The 17,339-nt window shown below is 45.3% G+C and overlaps 3 protein-coding genes across 3 annotated transcripts in view; 2 read left to right on the forward strand and 1 right to left on the reverse strand.

Annotated features, from left to right (window-relative positions):
* Positions 1-810: 810 nt before the first annotated feature.
* On the forward strand, positions 811-3,044 carry LOC119300974 (putative pentatricopeptide repeat-containing protein At3g08820). The gene has a single exon (XM_037577879.1). The coding sequence runs from the start codon at positions 882-884 to the stop codon at positions 2,871-2,873; it is 1,992 nt and encodes a 663-aa protein (XP_037433776.1). The 5' UTR covers positions 811-881; the 3' UTR covers positions 2,874-3,044.
* A 6,655-nt stretch (positions 3,045-9,699) lies between these two features.
* Positions 9,700-12,182, forward strand: LOC119300975 (putative pentatricopeptide repeat-containing protein At3g08820). Its single transcript, XM_037577880.1, has 2 exons — positions 9,700-11,974; positions 12,067-12,182. The coding sequence occupies exon 1, from the start codon at positions 9,706-9,708 to the stop codon at positions 11,647-11,649; it is 1,944 nt and encodes a 647-aa protein (XP_037433777.1). The 5' UTR covers positions 9,700-9,705; the 3' UTR covers positions 11,650-11,974; positions 12,067-12,182.
* A 47-nt stretch (positions 12,183-12,229) lies between these two features.
* The window catches only part of LOC119300976 (probable staphylococcal-like nuclease CAN2), a 6,844-nt gene continuing 1,734 nt past the window's right edge, over positions 12,230-17,339 (reverse strand). The window contains exons 2-9 of the mRNA XM_037577881.1: positions 15,562-15,617; positions 15,124-15,238; positions 14,656-14,766; positions 14,339-14,526; positions 13,767-13,823; positions 13,537-13,696; positions 13,384-13,452; positions 12,230-12,632 (exon numbers count right to left, since the gene is read on the reverse strand). Coding sequence (XP_037433778.1) covers positions 12,438-12,632; positions 13,384-13,452; positions 13,537-13,696; positions 13,767-13,823; positions 14,339-14,526; positions 14,656-14,766; positions 15,124-15,238; positions 15,562-15,617 — 951 coding nt within the window. The 3' untranslated portion in view covers positions 12,230-12,437. The remainder of the gene's footprint in view (positions 12,633-13,383; positions 13,453-13,536; positions 13,697-13,766; positions 13,824-14,338; positions 14,527-14,655; positions 14,767-15,123; positions 15,239-15,561; positions 15,618-17,339) is intronic.

Raw genomic sequence — 17,339 nt, forward strand, 5'->3', positions numbered from 1 at the left:
CGAAAGGAAGGCGGAGCCCATGCTTTTGTAGCAACCCGCATTGTTTTCACGCCAAAAATCCCTCACTCTCTTCTTCCATCCTCCGTTGCTCTCCACCCCAATTCCTGCCCTTTTCTCCCACCCTCTCATTCCTTCTGCCCCGACGCATGGAACCGTCGGAGAACCTGTCGGAGATGGAGGATGCAGAGGCGGAGGCTGTCTACACGGCAGGGACGACACCTTGATCGGGGAGCAGACGGCTAGGATTGTCGGTCCGATAGGGAAATTGCATTGACTGTCGGGCTGATGTTCTTTTGGATTCGGGCATGTAAAAAAACTAAGTCTTTTTTGTTGTGATCAGGCATGCAATCCGGCGTTGGTGTGACCCGGCATGCTGTGTGAATCGGACTAAATTTGAATTTCAAATTAGTACCCTTACCGATGGACATATATATGATAGTGTTGGATGACGGCCTCCCGCAGTTGTGTTCGCATACTAGTCCCCGTTCGTGAACGTATGCGGGAGAAAATTTGCGGGTCGCTGGAGATGCCCTATGAGGTCAACTTAGTACAACAAAGACCATTCTTTTGTTTTCTCTATTTCATCTCAGCAATTACACTATGTTGGTCGTTTTTTCGGCCTTTCGATGTTGAAACTGTGTGTTCGGTTTATATGACTCTGCTTGGTGATTTTATTTGTAAAGTTGAGCGTACCCCTTTTCTCTGAAAAATTACACTATGTTGGTGCAAAGTTAAGAAAGGATAATTTTGTCAAAAAAAAAAGTTAAGAAAGGAGAAAACTGGCCGTCGGCGGCGTCGGGAGGCGGAGCCACCGCTTCGGGAGACGTCTCCTTCTTCGTGTCTCTTGACTCTCCACAATCCATCCTAGGTTCACCATTAAAATGGAAGTGTTGAGAAAATTTGTGCAAAGTGAGCTGCGCAATCCTCCCACAACCCTCGCGCCTAGCGCTTTTGTGTCGTCCGCCGCCGAGGCAACCCGCCGACTCCTCCTCAGCGCCGTCAGCTCCAGCGACCGCCTCCCACCCCTCACCGTCAAACTGCTCCACGGCCGCCTCCTCCGGCTTGACATCCTCGCCGACCTTTACACGTACCTCCTTCGCGCGCTCTCCTCCTCCGGCCTCCACCTCCATGTCCTCTGCCTATACTCCCTCCTTCCCAACCCCTCCCACCTGGCCTTGCCGGTAGCCCTCAAGTCCGCCTCCCGCCTCCGCAACCCTCTCAGAGTCGGCGAGCAGCTGCACGCGCGCTCCCTCAAGCTCCCTTCCGACTCCACCCCCCGCATTCTCACGTCCCTGCTAAATCTGTACGCTAAATGTGGGCTTTTGCAACACGCACGGAGCGTGCTCGAAGAAATGCCCTGCCCCAGCACAGTCTCTTGGACCGCACTCATCGCCGCGTATATGCACGCGGGGCGTGCCAGGGAAGCTGTTGCCGTTGCGAGGGATGCGTTCGCTAGTGGAATGCGTCCGGACAGCTTCATGGCTGCGCAGGTCCTGACCGCGTGCGCCCGGGTCGCCGATTTGGGCACCGGGGAGGCAGTGTGGAGGACTGCAGAGCGGGAGGGGATAGCGAGCAGTGTGTTTGTGGCAACTGCAGCGGTGGATTTGTATGTCAAGTGCGGTGAGATGGCCAAGGCAAGGGAGGTGTTTGACAGGATGCCGGAGAAGGATGTAGTGGCTTGGGGTGCTATGGTTAGCGGATACGCTTCCAACGGGCATACGCAAGAGGCTCTGCAGCTCTTCTTTGCAATGCAGGCTCAGGGAGTGAGACCAAATTGCAGGACAGTAGCTGGTGCACTCTCAGCGTGCACGCAGTTGGGTGCATTTGATTTGGCACAGCAGGTTGTTGCTGTGGTGGACTGGGATCAGCTTCTTGACAACCCAGTTCTAGGGACTGCGTTGATCGAAATGTACTCCAAGTTTGGGAGCATGGGCGAGGCATGGTTCGTGTTCCAGCAGATGAGAAAGAGGGGCATTACTGTTTGGAACGCAATGGTTTTGGGGCTCAGCATGACTGGACATGATAAGTCTGTGTTTGCCCTTGTCGGTCAAATGGAGAAGTCGGGCATGAAATTGAATGACATAACTTTCATGAGCCTTCTCTACTGCTGTACTCATGCCGGCCTTGTACAAGATGGACGCCGCTACTTCCATAACATGACTCAGTTATACCGCATTGCTCCTAGGATTGAGCACTACGGTTGTATGGTTGACCTTCTCAGTCGCGCTGGGTTGCTCAAGGAGGCTCATCGGCTTATTAATGAAATGCCAATGCAGGCAAATGTTGCCGTCTGGGGTGCACTTCTTGGTGGCTGCAAGATTCACCGAGACGCAGAGCTTGCAGAACATGCCTTGAAACAGCTCATTCTGCTAGAGCCATGGAACTCTGGGAACTATTTCATGCTCTCCAACATATACTCTAATGGCGGCAGATGGAAGGATGATGCAAAGCTTAGATTGCACATGAAGGCGATAGGGGTCAAGGAGGTCCCCGGATATAGCTGGGTTGACTTTGATGGTAAGGTCCACAAGTTCCATGTTGGAGACAACTGGCATCCCCTCATGGATCAAATATACAAAAAGCTAGATGAATTAGGCATGGAAATGAAAGCCATAGGTTACAAACCAACTACTGATGAGGAGAAGGAGCATCCTCTAGTTCATCACAGCGTGAAACTCGCCGTTGCATTTTGCCTTCTCACCACCAGTCCAGGGGAGGCCATTAGGGTCATCAAGAACACCAGGGTTTGCACCGACTGTCACACTGATATTAAACTTATATCGAGGATAGCTCATCGGGAGATCATTGTTCGGGATAACAGCAGGTTTCATTGTTTCAGAGATGGCTGTTGCTCTTGTAATGACTACTGGTAGAAGTAGAAATGTGATGTCTGGTTAAAAAAGAATAGCAACATACTTTTTAACTTGTAAATTAGAGTTAGCTAGATTTTTAGTTACACAAATTTTTGACATATTGAGGTTTTCTTTTACTCAATTGTTTCGGCTGTAAGTAATCTGAAGGTGCTGGTTTGTTTACAGCTGCAATTTATCACACACAGAAATTAAATTTTCTCAAGGCTGCTGAAATTTCCGTGTCCCCTTTAGTTGTTAAATTTCTTGTTGTACTTTCAGGTCCTGGTGTTGAGGCTCTAACAGCTACTATGATGCATGAACTTGCAGAACTAGTTGTTGCAATATTTTGACATGCGGTGCTCAGAACAGTTCATCTGTACATTATCAGGATGAACTGCAGATATATACTCCCTCCGTTTCTAAATATAGTCTTTTTAGAGGTTCCAGTATGAACTACATACGGAGCAAAATGAGGGAATCTACACTCTAAATTATGTACGGTTGACCTTCTCAATCGCGCTGGGTTGCTCAAGGAAGCCCATCAGCTTATTCATGAAATGCCAATGCAGGCGAATGTTGCCGTCTGTGGTGCACTTCTGGGTGGCTGCAAGATTCAACTATATGCGGAGCTTGCAAAACATGCCTTGAAACAGCTCTCCTGCTAGAGCCCTGGAACTCTTGGGAACTATGCCATGCTCTCCAACATATACTCTAACAGCGGCAGATGGAAGGATGCTCTTCTTGGTGGCTGAAAGATTGCACATGAAGGCAGTACTGCATGAAGGTGATAGGGGTCAAGGAGGTCACCGGATATAGCTGGGTTGACGTTGATGGTAAGGTCCAGTGGTCCACAAGTTCCATGTTGGAGATAACTGGCATCCCCTCATGGATCAAATATACAAAAAGCTAGATGAATTAGGCATGGAAATGAAAGCCATAGGTTACAAACCATCTACTGATGTGGTGATGTTTGACGTTGAAAATGAGGAGGAGGAGCACACCCTAGTTCATCACAGCGAGAAACTTGCCGTTGCATTTTGCCTTCTCACCACCAGACCAGGGGAGGCCATTAGGGTCATCAAGAACACCAGGGTTTGCACCGTCTGTCACACTGATATTAAACTTATATCGAGGATAACTCACAGGGAGATCATTGTTCGGGATAACAGCAGATTTCATTGTTTCAGAGATGGTTGTTGTTCTTGTAATGATTACTGGTAGAAGTAGAAATATGATGTCCGGTTACAAAAAATTAGCAGCATGCTTTTTAACTTGTAAACTAGAGTTAGATAGATTTTTAGTTACACAAAATTTTGACATATTGAGGTTTTCTTTTACTCAATTGTTTCGGCTGTAAGTAATCTGAAGGTGCTAGTTTGTTTACAGCTACAGTTTATCACAGAAGTTAAAATTTCTCAATGCTGCTGAAATTTCCGTGCCCCCTTTGGTTGTTAAATTTCTCGTTGTACTTTCAGATCCTGGTGTTCAGGCTCTAACAACTACTCTCTTCATCCCAGAATAAGTGTTTTAACTTTGTACTGTAGAATTAGTTGTGACAATATTTTTTTTTTTGAAGCAAGGCAAAAGATTTGCCATTTTCATTGATTAAGATAGAAGTTTTAACAGGAACCCTCCAGGCGGGGGAAAGAAGTCTACTCTCGCGGCATTACATTACAGAGGTGCCTAGCGCCTGCAAGCGCCCAAATACGAGCCTCCTCCTTTATCCTAGCAGTGATCATGGTCACCGTGGTAGCGACATTCCTAAAAACTCTTGCATTGCGCTCATTCCAGAGTTCCCAGGAAACAAGCATGAGCATGGAGGCCAGAGCCTTCCTCGGGGGGCCCCTATCTAGGATAGTCTTGAACCACCATTCCTTTACAAAAATTTCGTGACGCCAGCCTGCAACTACAGCACTGTTTATGCCGATCCATGAAGCCACATTAGCCCAAACATGTTGGGAAAATCTGCATTGGAATAGGAGGTGTGATGCAGATTCAGCAACTTGCTTGCATAAAGGGCAAAGCCCACAATTGGGCCAGCCCCGACGCTGCAGCCTGTCCGCAGTCCAAACACGATTTTGGATGACGAGCCAAGCAAAAAACTTGCACTTGGGAGGAGCTCAGGCTTTCCAAACGGACATGTTCATGTTGCTCCTGAGATGGCCCTCAAACTGCGCCATGTAGGCCGAAGAAGCGGAATACTCGCCACTTGTAGTGAGCTTCCATATGATAGTATCACGGACATCCGCAACCAGGTTGATCCCAGACACCCTTTCCCAAAGAAGGGCGAACTCCTGGATGTGCCCCAAGGATAGGCCATGCTGGGTGTTTATTTGGCTGACCCAGAAATTGTTCAGGAGTGCCTTTTGGACTGTGCACGTCTTTTTCTTAGAGATGTCGTAGAGAGCGGGTGCAATGTCTTTCGGCCTGATTCCATCCAGCCAAGGGGAGTTCCAGAAGCTCGCAATGCCACCGTCTCCGATGCGAACTATGGTGGCAGCCGCAAAAATGTCTCTGTCCTTGTCAGTACATGGTGTTCCAGTGCCTAGCCAAAGCTTAGGAGGGTCTGCCCATTCATACCAAAGCCACCGAAGACGCAAGGCGGTTGCAAATTTCTCGAGGTTGAGCACTCCTAGCCCACCATAAATTCATGGCTTACACACAAGTTCCCAATTAACTTTGCATTTTCCTCCCGTGACCTTGTCACAACCTGCCCACAGATATGCGCGTCTCAAACTGTCAATCTTCTTCCTCACCTCCATCGGTAAATCAAGGGGCGTCAGCTGGTAGATTGCAATGGCCGTAAGCACCGCCTTGACGAGGACAATACGACCAGGGGTGGCCACGTGTTTGGCCACCCATGGCGGGAGCTTGCCGGCGACCTTGTCCTCTAAATATTGGAAATGTATCCTTTTGAGTCTTCTCACTGAGAGGGGCAGCCCCAAATATCGCACTGGGAAACCGGAGCGAACTGCTGGAAAGTCATGTAGAACATCCTAAAGGTCGATGCCCTCGCAGCGAATAGGCGCAACGAGACTCTTTGCACAATTGGTGACCAAGCCAGTGACCTCCCCAAAAGAGGCCAATGTCGACGCCAAGAATTGAATATCACTTTTAATGGGTGCAACGAAGATGGCAGCATCATCGGCGTACAAGTACGCACGGATCGGTCTTCCTCTGAGAGGATGCAAGCTTCCTTGGGCCGTGGCTGCGGCAAGTATGTGGTGTAGGGGGTCAATAGCAAGGACAAAGAGGAGCGGCGAGAGCGGGTCCCCTTGCCGAAGGCCTTGTCCATGTCTGATCGGGTCGCCGGGGATGCCGTTAAGTAGCACACGGGAGGAGGCTGTGGAGAGGAGCGTCGAAACCCAATCACGAAAGCGACTTGGGAAGCCCAGGTGTCGAAGCAAATCCATCAAATAGTCCCATCTAACCGAATCGAAGGCCTTTTTGATATCCAGCTTGAAAAGGAGGGTAGGGGACTTCGTGCGGTGAAAACTTCTGGCCAAGTTTCTTACATACATAAAGTTGTCGTGGATGCTTCTCTTTTTGATGAAAGCACTCTGTGCATTGGAGACAAGGTTGGTCATGTGTAGGGCTAAGCGAGAGGCCATCATTTTGGCGATGATTTTGGCAACCGCATGAATGAGGCTAATTGGTCTGAAATCTGAAATGTCCTCGGCGCCGTCTTTTTTCGGGATAAGGGCGATGTTCGCTGAGTTGAGCCAGGTGAAGCTGGAGGCGCGCAGGTTGGAGAAGCCATTGACAACAGCCATCAGATCCTGTTTGATGATGTCCCAACATTCCTTGAAAAAAATACCGGTGAAGCCATCCGGTCCGGGAGCCTTGTCACTTGGTAGGGAGAAAATAGCGGCTTTAGTTTCCTCTTCAGTGAATGGTAGGTCCAGATCCGTAAGGTCACATGACTGGGTTGGAATGGTATCCCAGTTGAAATCCTTTGACCGTGCCTGCCCCTTGCGAATGACCGTGGAGAAGTGCTCATGGACAATGGCTTTCTTGTCGTCATGGTTGGTAACCCACCCTTGGTTGTGCCGGAGGCGATGGATAAAGTTTTTCCGTCTCCGCCGATTGATTCGTAGATGGAAAAAACGTGTATTGGCATCCCCCTCTTTAAGCAAGGTTATCCTTGAGGATTGCTTTTTTCTAGCTCTCTCTAGGACAGCCAGAGCGACAACCTTCCGCTTGAGCTGTTTCCTTAAATCTTGCTCGTCGTTGCTCAAGGCCCGAACTTCTTGTGCCATGTCCAAGCGCAGGATGACCTCGAGAGCCACGTGGAGTTGGACTTTATGGCGGGAGAAGAGCTTCCTACTCCAGCACCTCAATCTCTGACTAGTTGTTTTCAACTTGTGGAAAAGAATATGGCAAGGGTCATGGTGGCTCACCCTCTCATTCCATGCATCAGCAACGACTTTCTTGAAGTTTGGCATGTTTGTCCAGAAATTTTCAAACTTAAAGGATTTTGGCCTCGAGGGTCCCTCATCGCTAGCAAGGAGAAGGGGGCAATGGTCGGAGAGCGAGGACGACAGCGCGTGCAGGATGTGGGAGCCAAAATGGATGTCCCAATCTTCATTGCAAAAAAAAGTATCCAGCTTGCTCATAGTGGGATTATGTTGCTCATTGCTCCATGTAAACTTTCTATTTTGCAGGTGGATCTCCTTGAGCTCACAAGAGTTGAGTGCATTACGGAAGCGAACAATACGACTTCGGTCCACATTTGCTCTGTTTTTGTCGCGGGCGCGGTAGATTTGGTTGAAATCTCCAGTGACCAGCCATTTAACTCCATCAGGAGGCCTCTGGCTAATCATTTCCTGAAAAAAGGAGTCCTTCAGATTGCTTCTTGTAGGTCCATACACCGAGGTCAGCTTGAAGGAGGTACTGGATTCGACAATGGTCACCATGGCTAAGGAGGAAAGTCCCCAAATTGACCTGCTCAATCTTGATCACATCCTCATTCCAGAGAAGGAGGATTCCTCCCCGGGTGACAATATTTGACATGCGGTGCTCACAACAGTTCATCTGTACATTATCAGGATGAACTGCACATATATATGATTCGATGCTCTGTTTGATTTATGCCCAGGAGCGTCATGCCAAATCGTGGGCATTGTGGGCGCACCAAAATGTTGGCGGCCGAATCGGCCGCCCAGTTTTGCCAATGCGTTGGCGTAGAAACAGAAGAGGGAAAAGTGGGGTGCGCTGGCGAGCCAAAATATTGGAGCTCACCCAAACGAGCTGCGCTTTCTCTGTTAACGCCAAAATATTGGCTGGGCGGACAGGGGCTTCAATCCAAACAGCCCCTAAATCCCTCTCTCTCTCTCAAAAAGCAGCTAAATCCAAATGCATAGCCAATGCCCTTTAACCATTTTTTACTGCGAGGAATGCATTTTTACTCTGGATGCTTCCCAGGAATGTCCATCTGCAGCAAAAACCTCAATATGATCTCTATAGTACTACATTTTTACTAAGGTAACCGACCTCTATCATTTAAGATCTCGCCACTTGAGATTCAGATCCATAAGGGAACCTAAGGGGGTGTTTGGTTTCAGGGGCTTTTTTGTGTTGGGACTAGAAAAAGTCTCTAGCAAACCAAACAGAGTGGGACTTTTTGGGACTTTTTGCTAAAAGTTTTTAGAAGCATCTCCTTAAGAGTCTTTTTCAAAAAGTCCTAGGGACTGGAAAAAGTCTTAGGACTAGAGAACCAAACATCACCTAAGAGTATCTCCAGCAGTTTCCTTGCAAAACTTCACCTATAGGTGCTTTTAGGGCATCTTTCTATAAAATTTCTGGCTGTGAAAGGCGTGTGGCTATAACAGTTCCCCTATAAACTTTTCTCCAAAGCCTGACATATGTGTTTCACACATACTCTTCTAAAAAAAAGAGCAGACCCCATTGAAGACGGGAGTGAGGTATAACAAGGCCATTTCCGTCTACCTTCTCACGGAGCTGTATGTGGACGTTACTGCTCATACAACTCCCAGCTAGCAAGTAGTTAGCTTTCCTCTAGAAGTCATGGAAGTGTGGATAAATTGACAGAAGGTTTTTATTTCTTAAAAATCACCCTATCCGTCCTAAATATGGACGGTCTTAAGTTTTTCGGGGTCCTCGAGATCTCATTTTAGGTCGAGTAGAGACGTTAGGGAGTCTCTGGCGTGCATGAAGACGCCAACATAGCTCCTGCTACCGGCGGCGTGGTGACCAACATCGTGTGGCGGCGTGGTGGTGATGCCGCGACGGTGCTGCTGACAGCCCACGGGTAGCGGCGAGGCGGCAGTGGTGTGGGTGATTGATGGTGTGCGGGCGGCAGCCGCAAGGCAGAGGTGGTGCGGCGCGACGACAGGCGGCTGCAAGGCATGGGGGTGGTGCGGCGGTCATCAGCGGCGAGTCAAGTGGCGGGCAGTTGCCCCTGCCAATGTCAATTGTGTTATATGGGGAGATGCATCCTCCCCTCAATATTGGAGAAAACAAGGTGTTTCTTAGGGTTACATTACAAAAATATTGATTTTAGGGGAGCTGTTGGAGTTTGTTTTTTATGCCAACTTCTAGTTGGTTTTTATTGGCGAAAGGGACCTGCCGGAGATGCTTTAATTTGTGTCTCCCTACTTTTAGTCCGAGTGATTTAAGAGTGAAAGACTCTTATTTAGTTAAGTTTTTTGGATTTAGGGGCAGTTTATTCTTTTTGACCCAAATATCACTTGTACTCCTTAAATTTGAGTTTTAAAGGATCTGCTATTGATGCCCGAGAGCAAACATAATCGTGTCCCTGAGAACATTTTGAGTTAATAAATTCCGTACAGCAGACCGACAAAGCCTTTCAACACTGGAGCTTGGCAATTTCATGTCGAGCGCCGCCGCGGCGATACACCGCGTCCTCCTCCAGGGCGTCAGCTCCAGCGATCGCCTTCCACCCCTCACCGTCAAACTGCTCCACGGCCGCCTCCTCCGGCTCGACCTCCTAGGCGACCTCTCCCCGCTCCTCCTCCGCGCGCTCTCCTCCTCCGGCCTCCACGTCCACGCCCTCCGCCTACATTCCCTCCTTCCCCTCCCCTCCCACCTGACCTTGCCATGCGCCCTCAAGTCCGCCTCCCGCCTCCCCAACCCTCTCCCCGTCGGCGAGCAGCTCCACGCCCGCTCCCTCAAGCTCCCCTCCCACTCCAACCCCTACGTCCTCACCTCCCTCCTTAACCTCTACGCGAAATGCGACCTCGTGGACCATGCGCGGAGCGTGTTCGACGAAATGCGCTGCCCCAACACGGTCTCCTGGACCGCGCTCATCACCGCGTACATGAACGCGGGGCGAGTCAGGGAGGCCGTCGCCGTCGCGAGGGACGCGTTCGCGAGCGGGATGCGCCCGGACAGCTTCACGGTCGTGCGGGTCCTGACGGCATGCGCCCGGGTCGCGGATTTGGGCACTGGGGAGGCGGTGTGGAGGGCGGCACAAGCGGAGGGGGTTGCGGGCAGCGTGTTTGTGGCAACTGCGGCGGTAGATATGTACGTCAAGTGCGGCGAGATGGCGAGGGCAAGGGAGGTGTTCGACAAGATGCCGGAGAAGGATGCTATAGCTTGGGGTGCCATGGTCGGGGGATATGCTTCGAATGGGCACCCCCAAGAGACTCTGGAGCTCTTCTTTGCAATGCAGACTCAGGGAGTGAAGCCAGATTGCTACACGGTGGTAGGGGCGCTCTCAGCTTGCACCCGGCTGGGTGCACTTGATATGGGACGGCAGGCAGTCAGGACGATGGACTGGGATGAGTTTCTTGACAACCCAGTTCTAGGGACTGCGCTGATTGATATGTATGCCAAGTGTGGGAGCACAGGCGAGGCATGGGTTGTGTTCCAGCAGATGAGGAAGAGGGACATTGTTGTTTGGAATGCGATGATCTTGGGGTTGGGCCTGACTGGGCATGGTAAGATTGGATTTGCCCTTGTTGGCCAGATGGAGAAGTCAGGCATGAAACTGAATGACAATACTTTCATCAGCATTCTCTGCAACTGTACTCATACCGGCCTTGTAAAAGATGGACGGCGGTACTTCCATAACATGACTCAGTTATACAACATCACACCTAGGATTGAGCACTATGGTTGTATGGTCGACCTGCTCAGTCGCGCTGGGTTGCTCCAGGAAGCCCGTCAGCTTATTGATGATATGCCAATGCAGGCAAATGCTGTCGTGTGGGGAGCACTTCTTGGTGGCTGCAAGATTCACCGAGACGCAGAGCTTGCAGAACATGCCTTGAAGCAGCTCGTCATGCTAGAGCCCCGGAATTCAGGGAATTATGTCATGCTCTCGAACATATACTCTAACAGCAACAGATGGGAGGATGCTGCAAAGCTTAGATCGGACATGAAGGTGAAAAGGGTTGAGAAGGTCCGTGCATATAGCTGGGTTGAGTTTAGTGGTAAGGTCCACGAGTTCCGTGTTGGAGACAAGTCGCATCCCCACATGGATCAGATTTACCAAAAGCTAGATGAATTAGGCATGGAAATGAAAACTATGGGTTACAAACCAACTACAGATGTGGTGATGTTCGACGTTGAAGATGAGGAGAAGGAGCACACTCTAGTTTATCACAGCGAGAAACTTGCCATTGCATTTTGCCTTCTCACTACCCAACCAGGGGAGGTCATTAGGGTCACCAAGAACCTTAGGGTATGCACCGACTGTCACACTGCTATCAAACTAATATCGAGGATAACTCATCGGGAGATCATTGTTCGGGATAACAATCGGTTTCATTGTTTCAAAGATGGTTGTTGCTCTTGTAATGACTACTGGTAGAAATAGAGAAGTGGTGTGTAGTTACAATTTTGAGCAGGTTGGAGTCCCTTTGACTACTAAATTTGAGCCAGCTAGATAGGCAATTTTCACTTGAAAGACAAGAGCTTCAGGACTCTTGTATTCCACCAAATGAGAATAAGAATGAGAGCAAGAAGGGGATATCTTTGTGAAGGGACCGGCACCAGAAAGTAAATCATATGGCCTTTCTATCGCCAAAATCAAATCAAGCCCCGGCCAAAGAATTGCAGCAAAGCAAGTCGTCTTTGGTTTGGAGCTAAATTCATGGATGTATAGGCTTGATAGAGTGCCCTATCTGAACGCGCTGGTATGTTTGTTCTTGTGTGTAGCTTCAAGTTATTGCAGAAATAAAAAAAATGTGCCAATATTTCTGAAAAATTGTGCCTCTCTTTGTGTCAGGTTGATGGTTGAGCGTTTTAGAGCATAACTCATGTCATTGTCAACCCTGTAGACCTTACCAGTTTCGTCTTCTGCATCACTGTTCTTCCACAAATTTTTGCCATACACCATTGAGTTGACTGTAGGTTGTGCTACCTTCAGATTCTGGCGTTTGGGCGACATATTTATGCTGCCTGAACTGGCACAAATTAGGCATTATTGCAATATTTCAACACAGTACTCATCACAGTTCATCTATACATTCTCAGCTCAAACTGCATAGAGATTCCGAATAAGTGAATGGCAAATTTTGCTTCAGACGCTTTCACTAAATTTACATCTCCAGCAGGCTGTTTGACTTCCTCACCATTCAAGAGCTCATCACTTGAGATTCAGGTACACAATGTCACCTGAATTGGGGTGTTCTGGTGTCTTGCATTGTGCGATTTCCGTCTCCATTCCCATGTCTTATCAAGGTTATCAGATGTCTCATTTCTCACGTTGTGCTTCCTTTTCCAATCCCATGGCTTCTCAGGGTTATCAGATGCCCAAAGCCCTCGGCGTGCATCTCGTGCTTTCATCTCCCACTTTACAATCAAAGTGTAAACAAGACATGAGAAACACGCGCTCATCTGTATGAACCTTTGAATTTGGCCATTTTAGTTGTCCTATCTTCCGAATTGTTTTAGCAAATAATTGATCTTAAGATCTACTCGCTCCGTTTCTAAATATAAGCCCTTTTAGAGATTTCAGTATGGGCTACATACGGATGTACATAAACATATTTTAGAGTGTAGATTCACTCATTTGACTCCATATGTAGTCCATATTGGGATGTCTAAAAGGTCTTATATTTAGGAATGGAGGGAGTAATTGGGACGTATATGGTGACCATTACAAATCATCAGCTGCTAGGTGCTATCATCCAAACCTCTTCACTAAAGTCAGATTTAAACTCATATGTTACCAGGCCAAAAAGTGAGACATTATGCAAAAAACTATTGTTTCTTACTATATACTTTTACAGTTTATAAATCTTAATGGTTTACTCCTGACACAAAATGAATTCAGAACTTTAAATTACACCATGATGTTCTATTCAGAAATATGTTAGTGTTTTTTCACAATTATTATATTAATTTACTAATAAAACCCAAGTGCTTTTCATGGGTGCACTTAATTCATGGTTTAATCTAGCTGGTGGATATGCCCCCTTAGGTATTAACCAAATAACCAATAGTTTGTAAGCATGCCAAGTTCATTTTAGATATGAAAGGTGTTTCATATCACAAGTGGCATTATACCAAAAAGACATTTAAATGCACTATCATTTCTTACTTTTGCAAATTCTTTGCGTTTGTCGTAAATCTTGTAATGCCATGCATGACCCTCCTTCAGCATTTGTTCCTGAGAGATGAATATATGATAATGCACAATCACTATTATCATAAAAGTAAACCAGCAGACAAATAAGATGCATTTCAGTTTCACCTGGATGAACACACCATCACAATAGATATCTCCAACACAGCGATCATACTGGTCCTGCCCATATACGTAAACCATGACACTTTTGCCAGCGATAAGGTTCACCAGCGCATTCTGGGACTCCTTCCCATATTGCATTCCCATCTCCGGTGCATCAATGCCCCTGTTTACTAAATCAAGCTCATGCATTTTCGCGACAGTTTATTTGATTTATGTTAAGGTGTAATGTATACCTCAATCTGAAGCGGTATTGCCTTGCAAGGATCTCATATTTTGAAGTATATATTATCCTGCTCATAGATATATTTAGTATATGGTATGCTTATATAACTCACAATAGAACTGGCACAAATTTTAAAGTTTATGATTTAAAATAACATCAACCACGCATAACCAAAATTATACATTGTCCCCATAGTGTGTGATAATAGCTGCCTCATAATTTATGTCAGTCTTGATTTGGAGTTGTGTGGAAATACATAAGCAATTTGCATGATTTTGACAGAAAAAGGATAATTGTCAATTATTGATAATCTGCGTTTCAGGCAAGAAATTTTTCTTTACAACCTGTTCGGTTATTAGTCAAACCTATACACATGATTTTTTTTTCTACAGAGAGCATTGGTACTATCACTTCATTTGGCCTTTTGGGTGAAGTCCCTTTCCCCTTTTTTCTCTGAAAAGAGGTGACATTCAATTTAAATGAAACAAGTACACACCAGAAATTCTGAAAACTAAGCACATTTATGCTGCAATGATCAGTAATATAAAAGAAAGGGGCATGAATAGTTTAGTATTTTTTTACCTATAACCAGCTTTGTTCAGTTTACTTTGGAGCACATTTTTCTGTTGGCTGTTCCTATGCTTGGGTGTTTGTAACATTGCATTGACAGCCTCACGCACTTCCTGTGGCACATTTGTTGATTCTGTTGGATCTGCTGTGTCAACATAAGCAGTAAAGCCATCACCATCTCCAATGCACTTTGCATAAATCTGATAAAAGTAGTGGTTGGCAGGAAAATCATCATTTGTCGATTTTGAATGTAAAGCATCATAAAAAAAATGTGATGCTTGTGTTAAATCTTTAGCTCAAAATGGTTGGCCACATGACCCATGTCTGACCGGCAAAGTTTTCAGGACGAACTGCACGCCGTCTGGTAGTGATGCTGGATGGTGCTCTGTGGTGACTACAGGGGGCATTGGAATCGGGAAGCCATAGTAGGCAAGGACACCCTGGGGACAAACATTGTTTCCATGAGTACTGAGTTGAACAAACATACTGTCACTTCTAACTTCTAGTGGTAACAAAACAATGCAACTGGTAACTATTGTTTGTTTTGTTTGCAGAAGATTATAGCAGCACGACAAGGCTAGTCTTCTTTTTTAGGATAAAAAGGCTAAAATCTTGACATAAGCTTTTGAATAAGTGTGCAGACTTGTACTTGATACATCTCTAATAATCAAATGTTCATAGCCTTTTTAAATACCTCTTTGTGGGAGTACTAATTAGAATCTGAAAAAAGAGAGAAACAAGCCTTTGAAAAAAAAGTCGAAACTAGTAGGTCTCTCTATGTTCTGAAAAAATGTTACCTCCAAATTAGCTCCCTGGATCCTGCCCAGAGCTGTAGCAACTAGCATGGCAGCCTCTGCCAATGTTCTCGGAGGGGGTTCTGTTTTTACATAAGCTTCAGAGATATTCCTATACCTGTTCTTGTTCAAAGTACAGGTTAAATTTGACACACTAATTTTGTTTGGTGAAATCGAAACAAAGATTCTGTAGTATGTGCTGTTGTACTTGACACCAATGTAAAGAGGGTCATACCGTGAGAATCCTTATATTTTGCAAAGGATCATTATTTATATTAATCAGAGTTACAATTATTTTTCTATAATCATTAGCATGTCTGATATTGAACTCTGAGAAATGAAGCCAACTTTGGAAGAATTTTTTGCATAAGAAATGTACCAATTTCAATTTGTATTAAAACAAACAAGTGTTCACAAGCTGCTTTTCTCACATGCTCATACCATTTAGCTTGTGCTTTCTTGGATGATGTAACATGCTCTCCGAGCCTTTCAGGAACCTAACAGTATCATTGAAAAAAACACTTGCATCATGGGAAAGCTAGAGACTGGGTTAATGTTGCCACAAATCATAATGTGATTTTTGTTCCTGGTTAACCATGCGGAACTAGAGTACAGATAGTTGAAAATGACTCAAACCATGTCCATCAGCACCACCAACCTACTGAGGTACGCTCATATAATTAAAATTATCTTTGCTCTTATAAAGATTTGAGTTGGTAGTGGTTCATTCACTTTTGGAGCAAGTTACCCCTCAAAAAATGAATAACAACAATTATCATGCATTGTATGTAGCAGACAGATGCACATTTTGGCTAGTTGATTGGATTTATGTGTATTTTGTGACACAAAAGCCTAAAAACTCATGCAATAAAAAAAACTTTGATATCAATACAAGAGCATTTAACTTTCATAGCGAGGCATAGGTATTGAGCTAGTACTACTAGCATTATTAATCCGTATGTCCACTACATAATTACATCTAGGTAGGATTTTACTAATATGATACTTTATGGGCCAGACTCTAATTAATTCAAAAATAACCCACAAAAACAAATACTCCCTCTGTAACTAAATATAAGAGCGTTTAGATCACTAAATTAGATTTAGTTATCTAAACACTCTTATATTTCTTTACGGAGGGAGAAGATTCTAATCAATTAATCTAGCATGACTTTTTGACACAGACATTACAACGTGTTGCAATTTGTGACCGACATTACACTAGTAGAAAAAGGGCCTTTAGTCCCGGTTCTGGAACCGGGACTAAAGGGTCGGTACTAAAGCCTCCCCCTTTAGTCCCGGTTCTAACTGGAATCGGGACTAAAGGCCCTCCACGTGGCCGCTGCCTGGAGGTCCACCTTTAGTCCCGGTTGGTAACACCAACCGGTACTAAAGGAAATTTTATGATTTTTTTTTTGAATTTTTTTGAATTTTTTTTTTGAATTTCAAATTTCTGAATTATTTTAACCTCTAATCTCTAATCACCCCTCATCACTCCAAATCATCTAACTTCCTAAACGGTCACCCATCCTCTCACTACTCCAGCCTGAGCACGCTTAACTTTCGGGTTCTATTCTCCCTCGTTTCCAATTGTTGTTTTCCTGACAATAGTAAGATGTCAATCCTATTAACCCTCAGGAATTTAGCTTGAGCATGAAGTCACACATTTCACTGTTTGAGTTTGAAACTATTGTTCTAAAAATCAATAATTATTTAGTAACACTAATATTTCTTGAATAAGTAGTTTGACCATAGTTTGACCACAGTTTGACCATAGTTGACCAAAATTCAAAAAAACTTAAATAATTATTTAGTAACACTAATATTCTTGAATAATTATTTAGTAACACTAATACTTCTTGAATAAGTAGTTTGACCAGATTTAACAAAAATTCAAAAAAAAACTGAAATTTGAGCATAACTTTTTTTCCTTTTAGAATTTGAGGATTCTAAAAATTTGCAAACAGGCCATAGGCGGTCTCCATCGGATGCGGATTTTCGTTCCGAACATTTTGATATATTATAAGTTTTTTCCGACATCGTATGCAAAAGTTATAGTTGTTTTACATTTTCCCTACACTTTTTGCAAAACATGTCCAAATTTAAGTTTTAAAATTTTCCTAACTAGTAGATGTAGTAACATAACTACATCTCGAAGGATTTTAAATTTTGAAGTTTCTATCATTTTCTTCTGCTTTTTACAAAACTGAAAAGGCGAT

This window comes from Triticum dicoccoides, chromosome 5A, assembly GCF_002162155.2.
Source record: "Triticum dicoccoides isolate Atlit2015 ecotype Zavitan chromosome 5A, WEW_v2.0, whole genome shotgun sequence".
Taxonomy (NCBI): Eukaryota; Viridiplantae; Streptophyta; class Magnoliopsida; order Poales; family Poaceae; genus Triticum; species Triticum dicoccoides.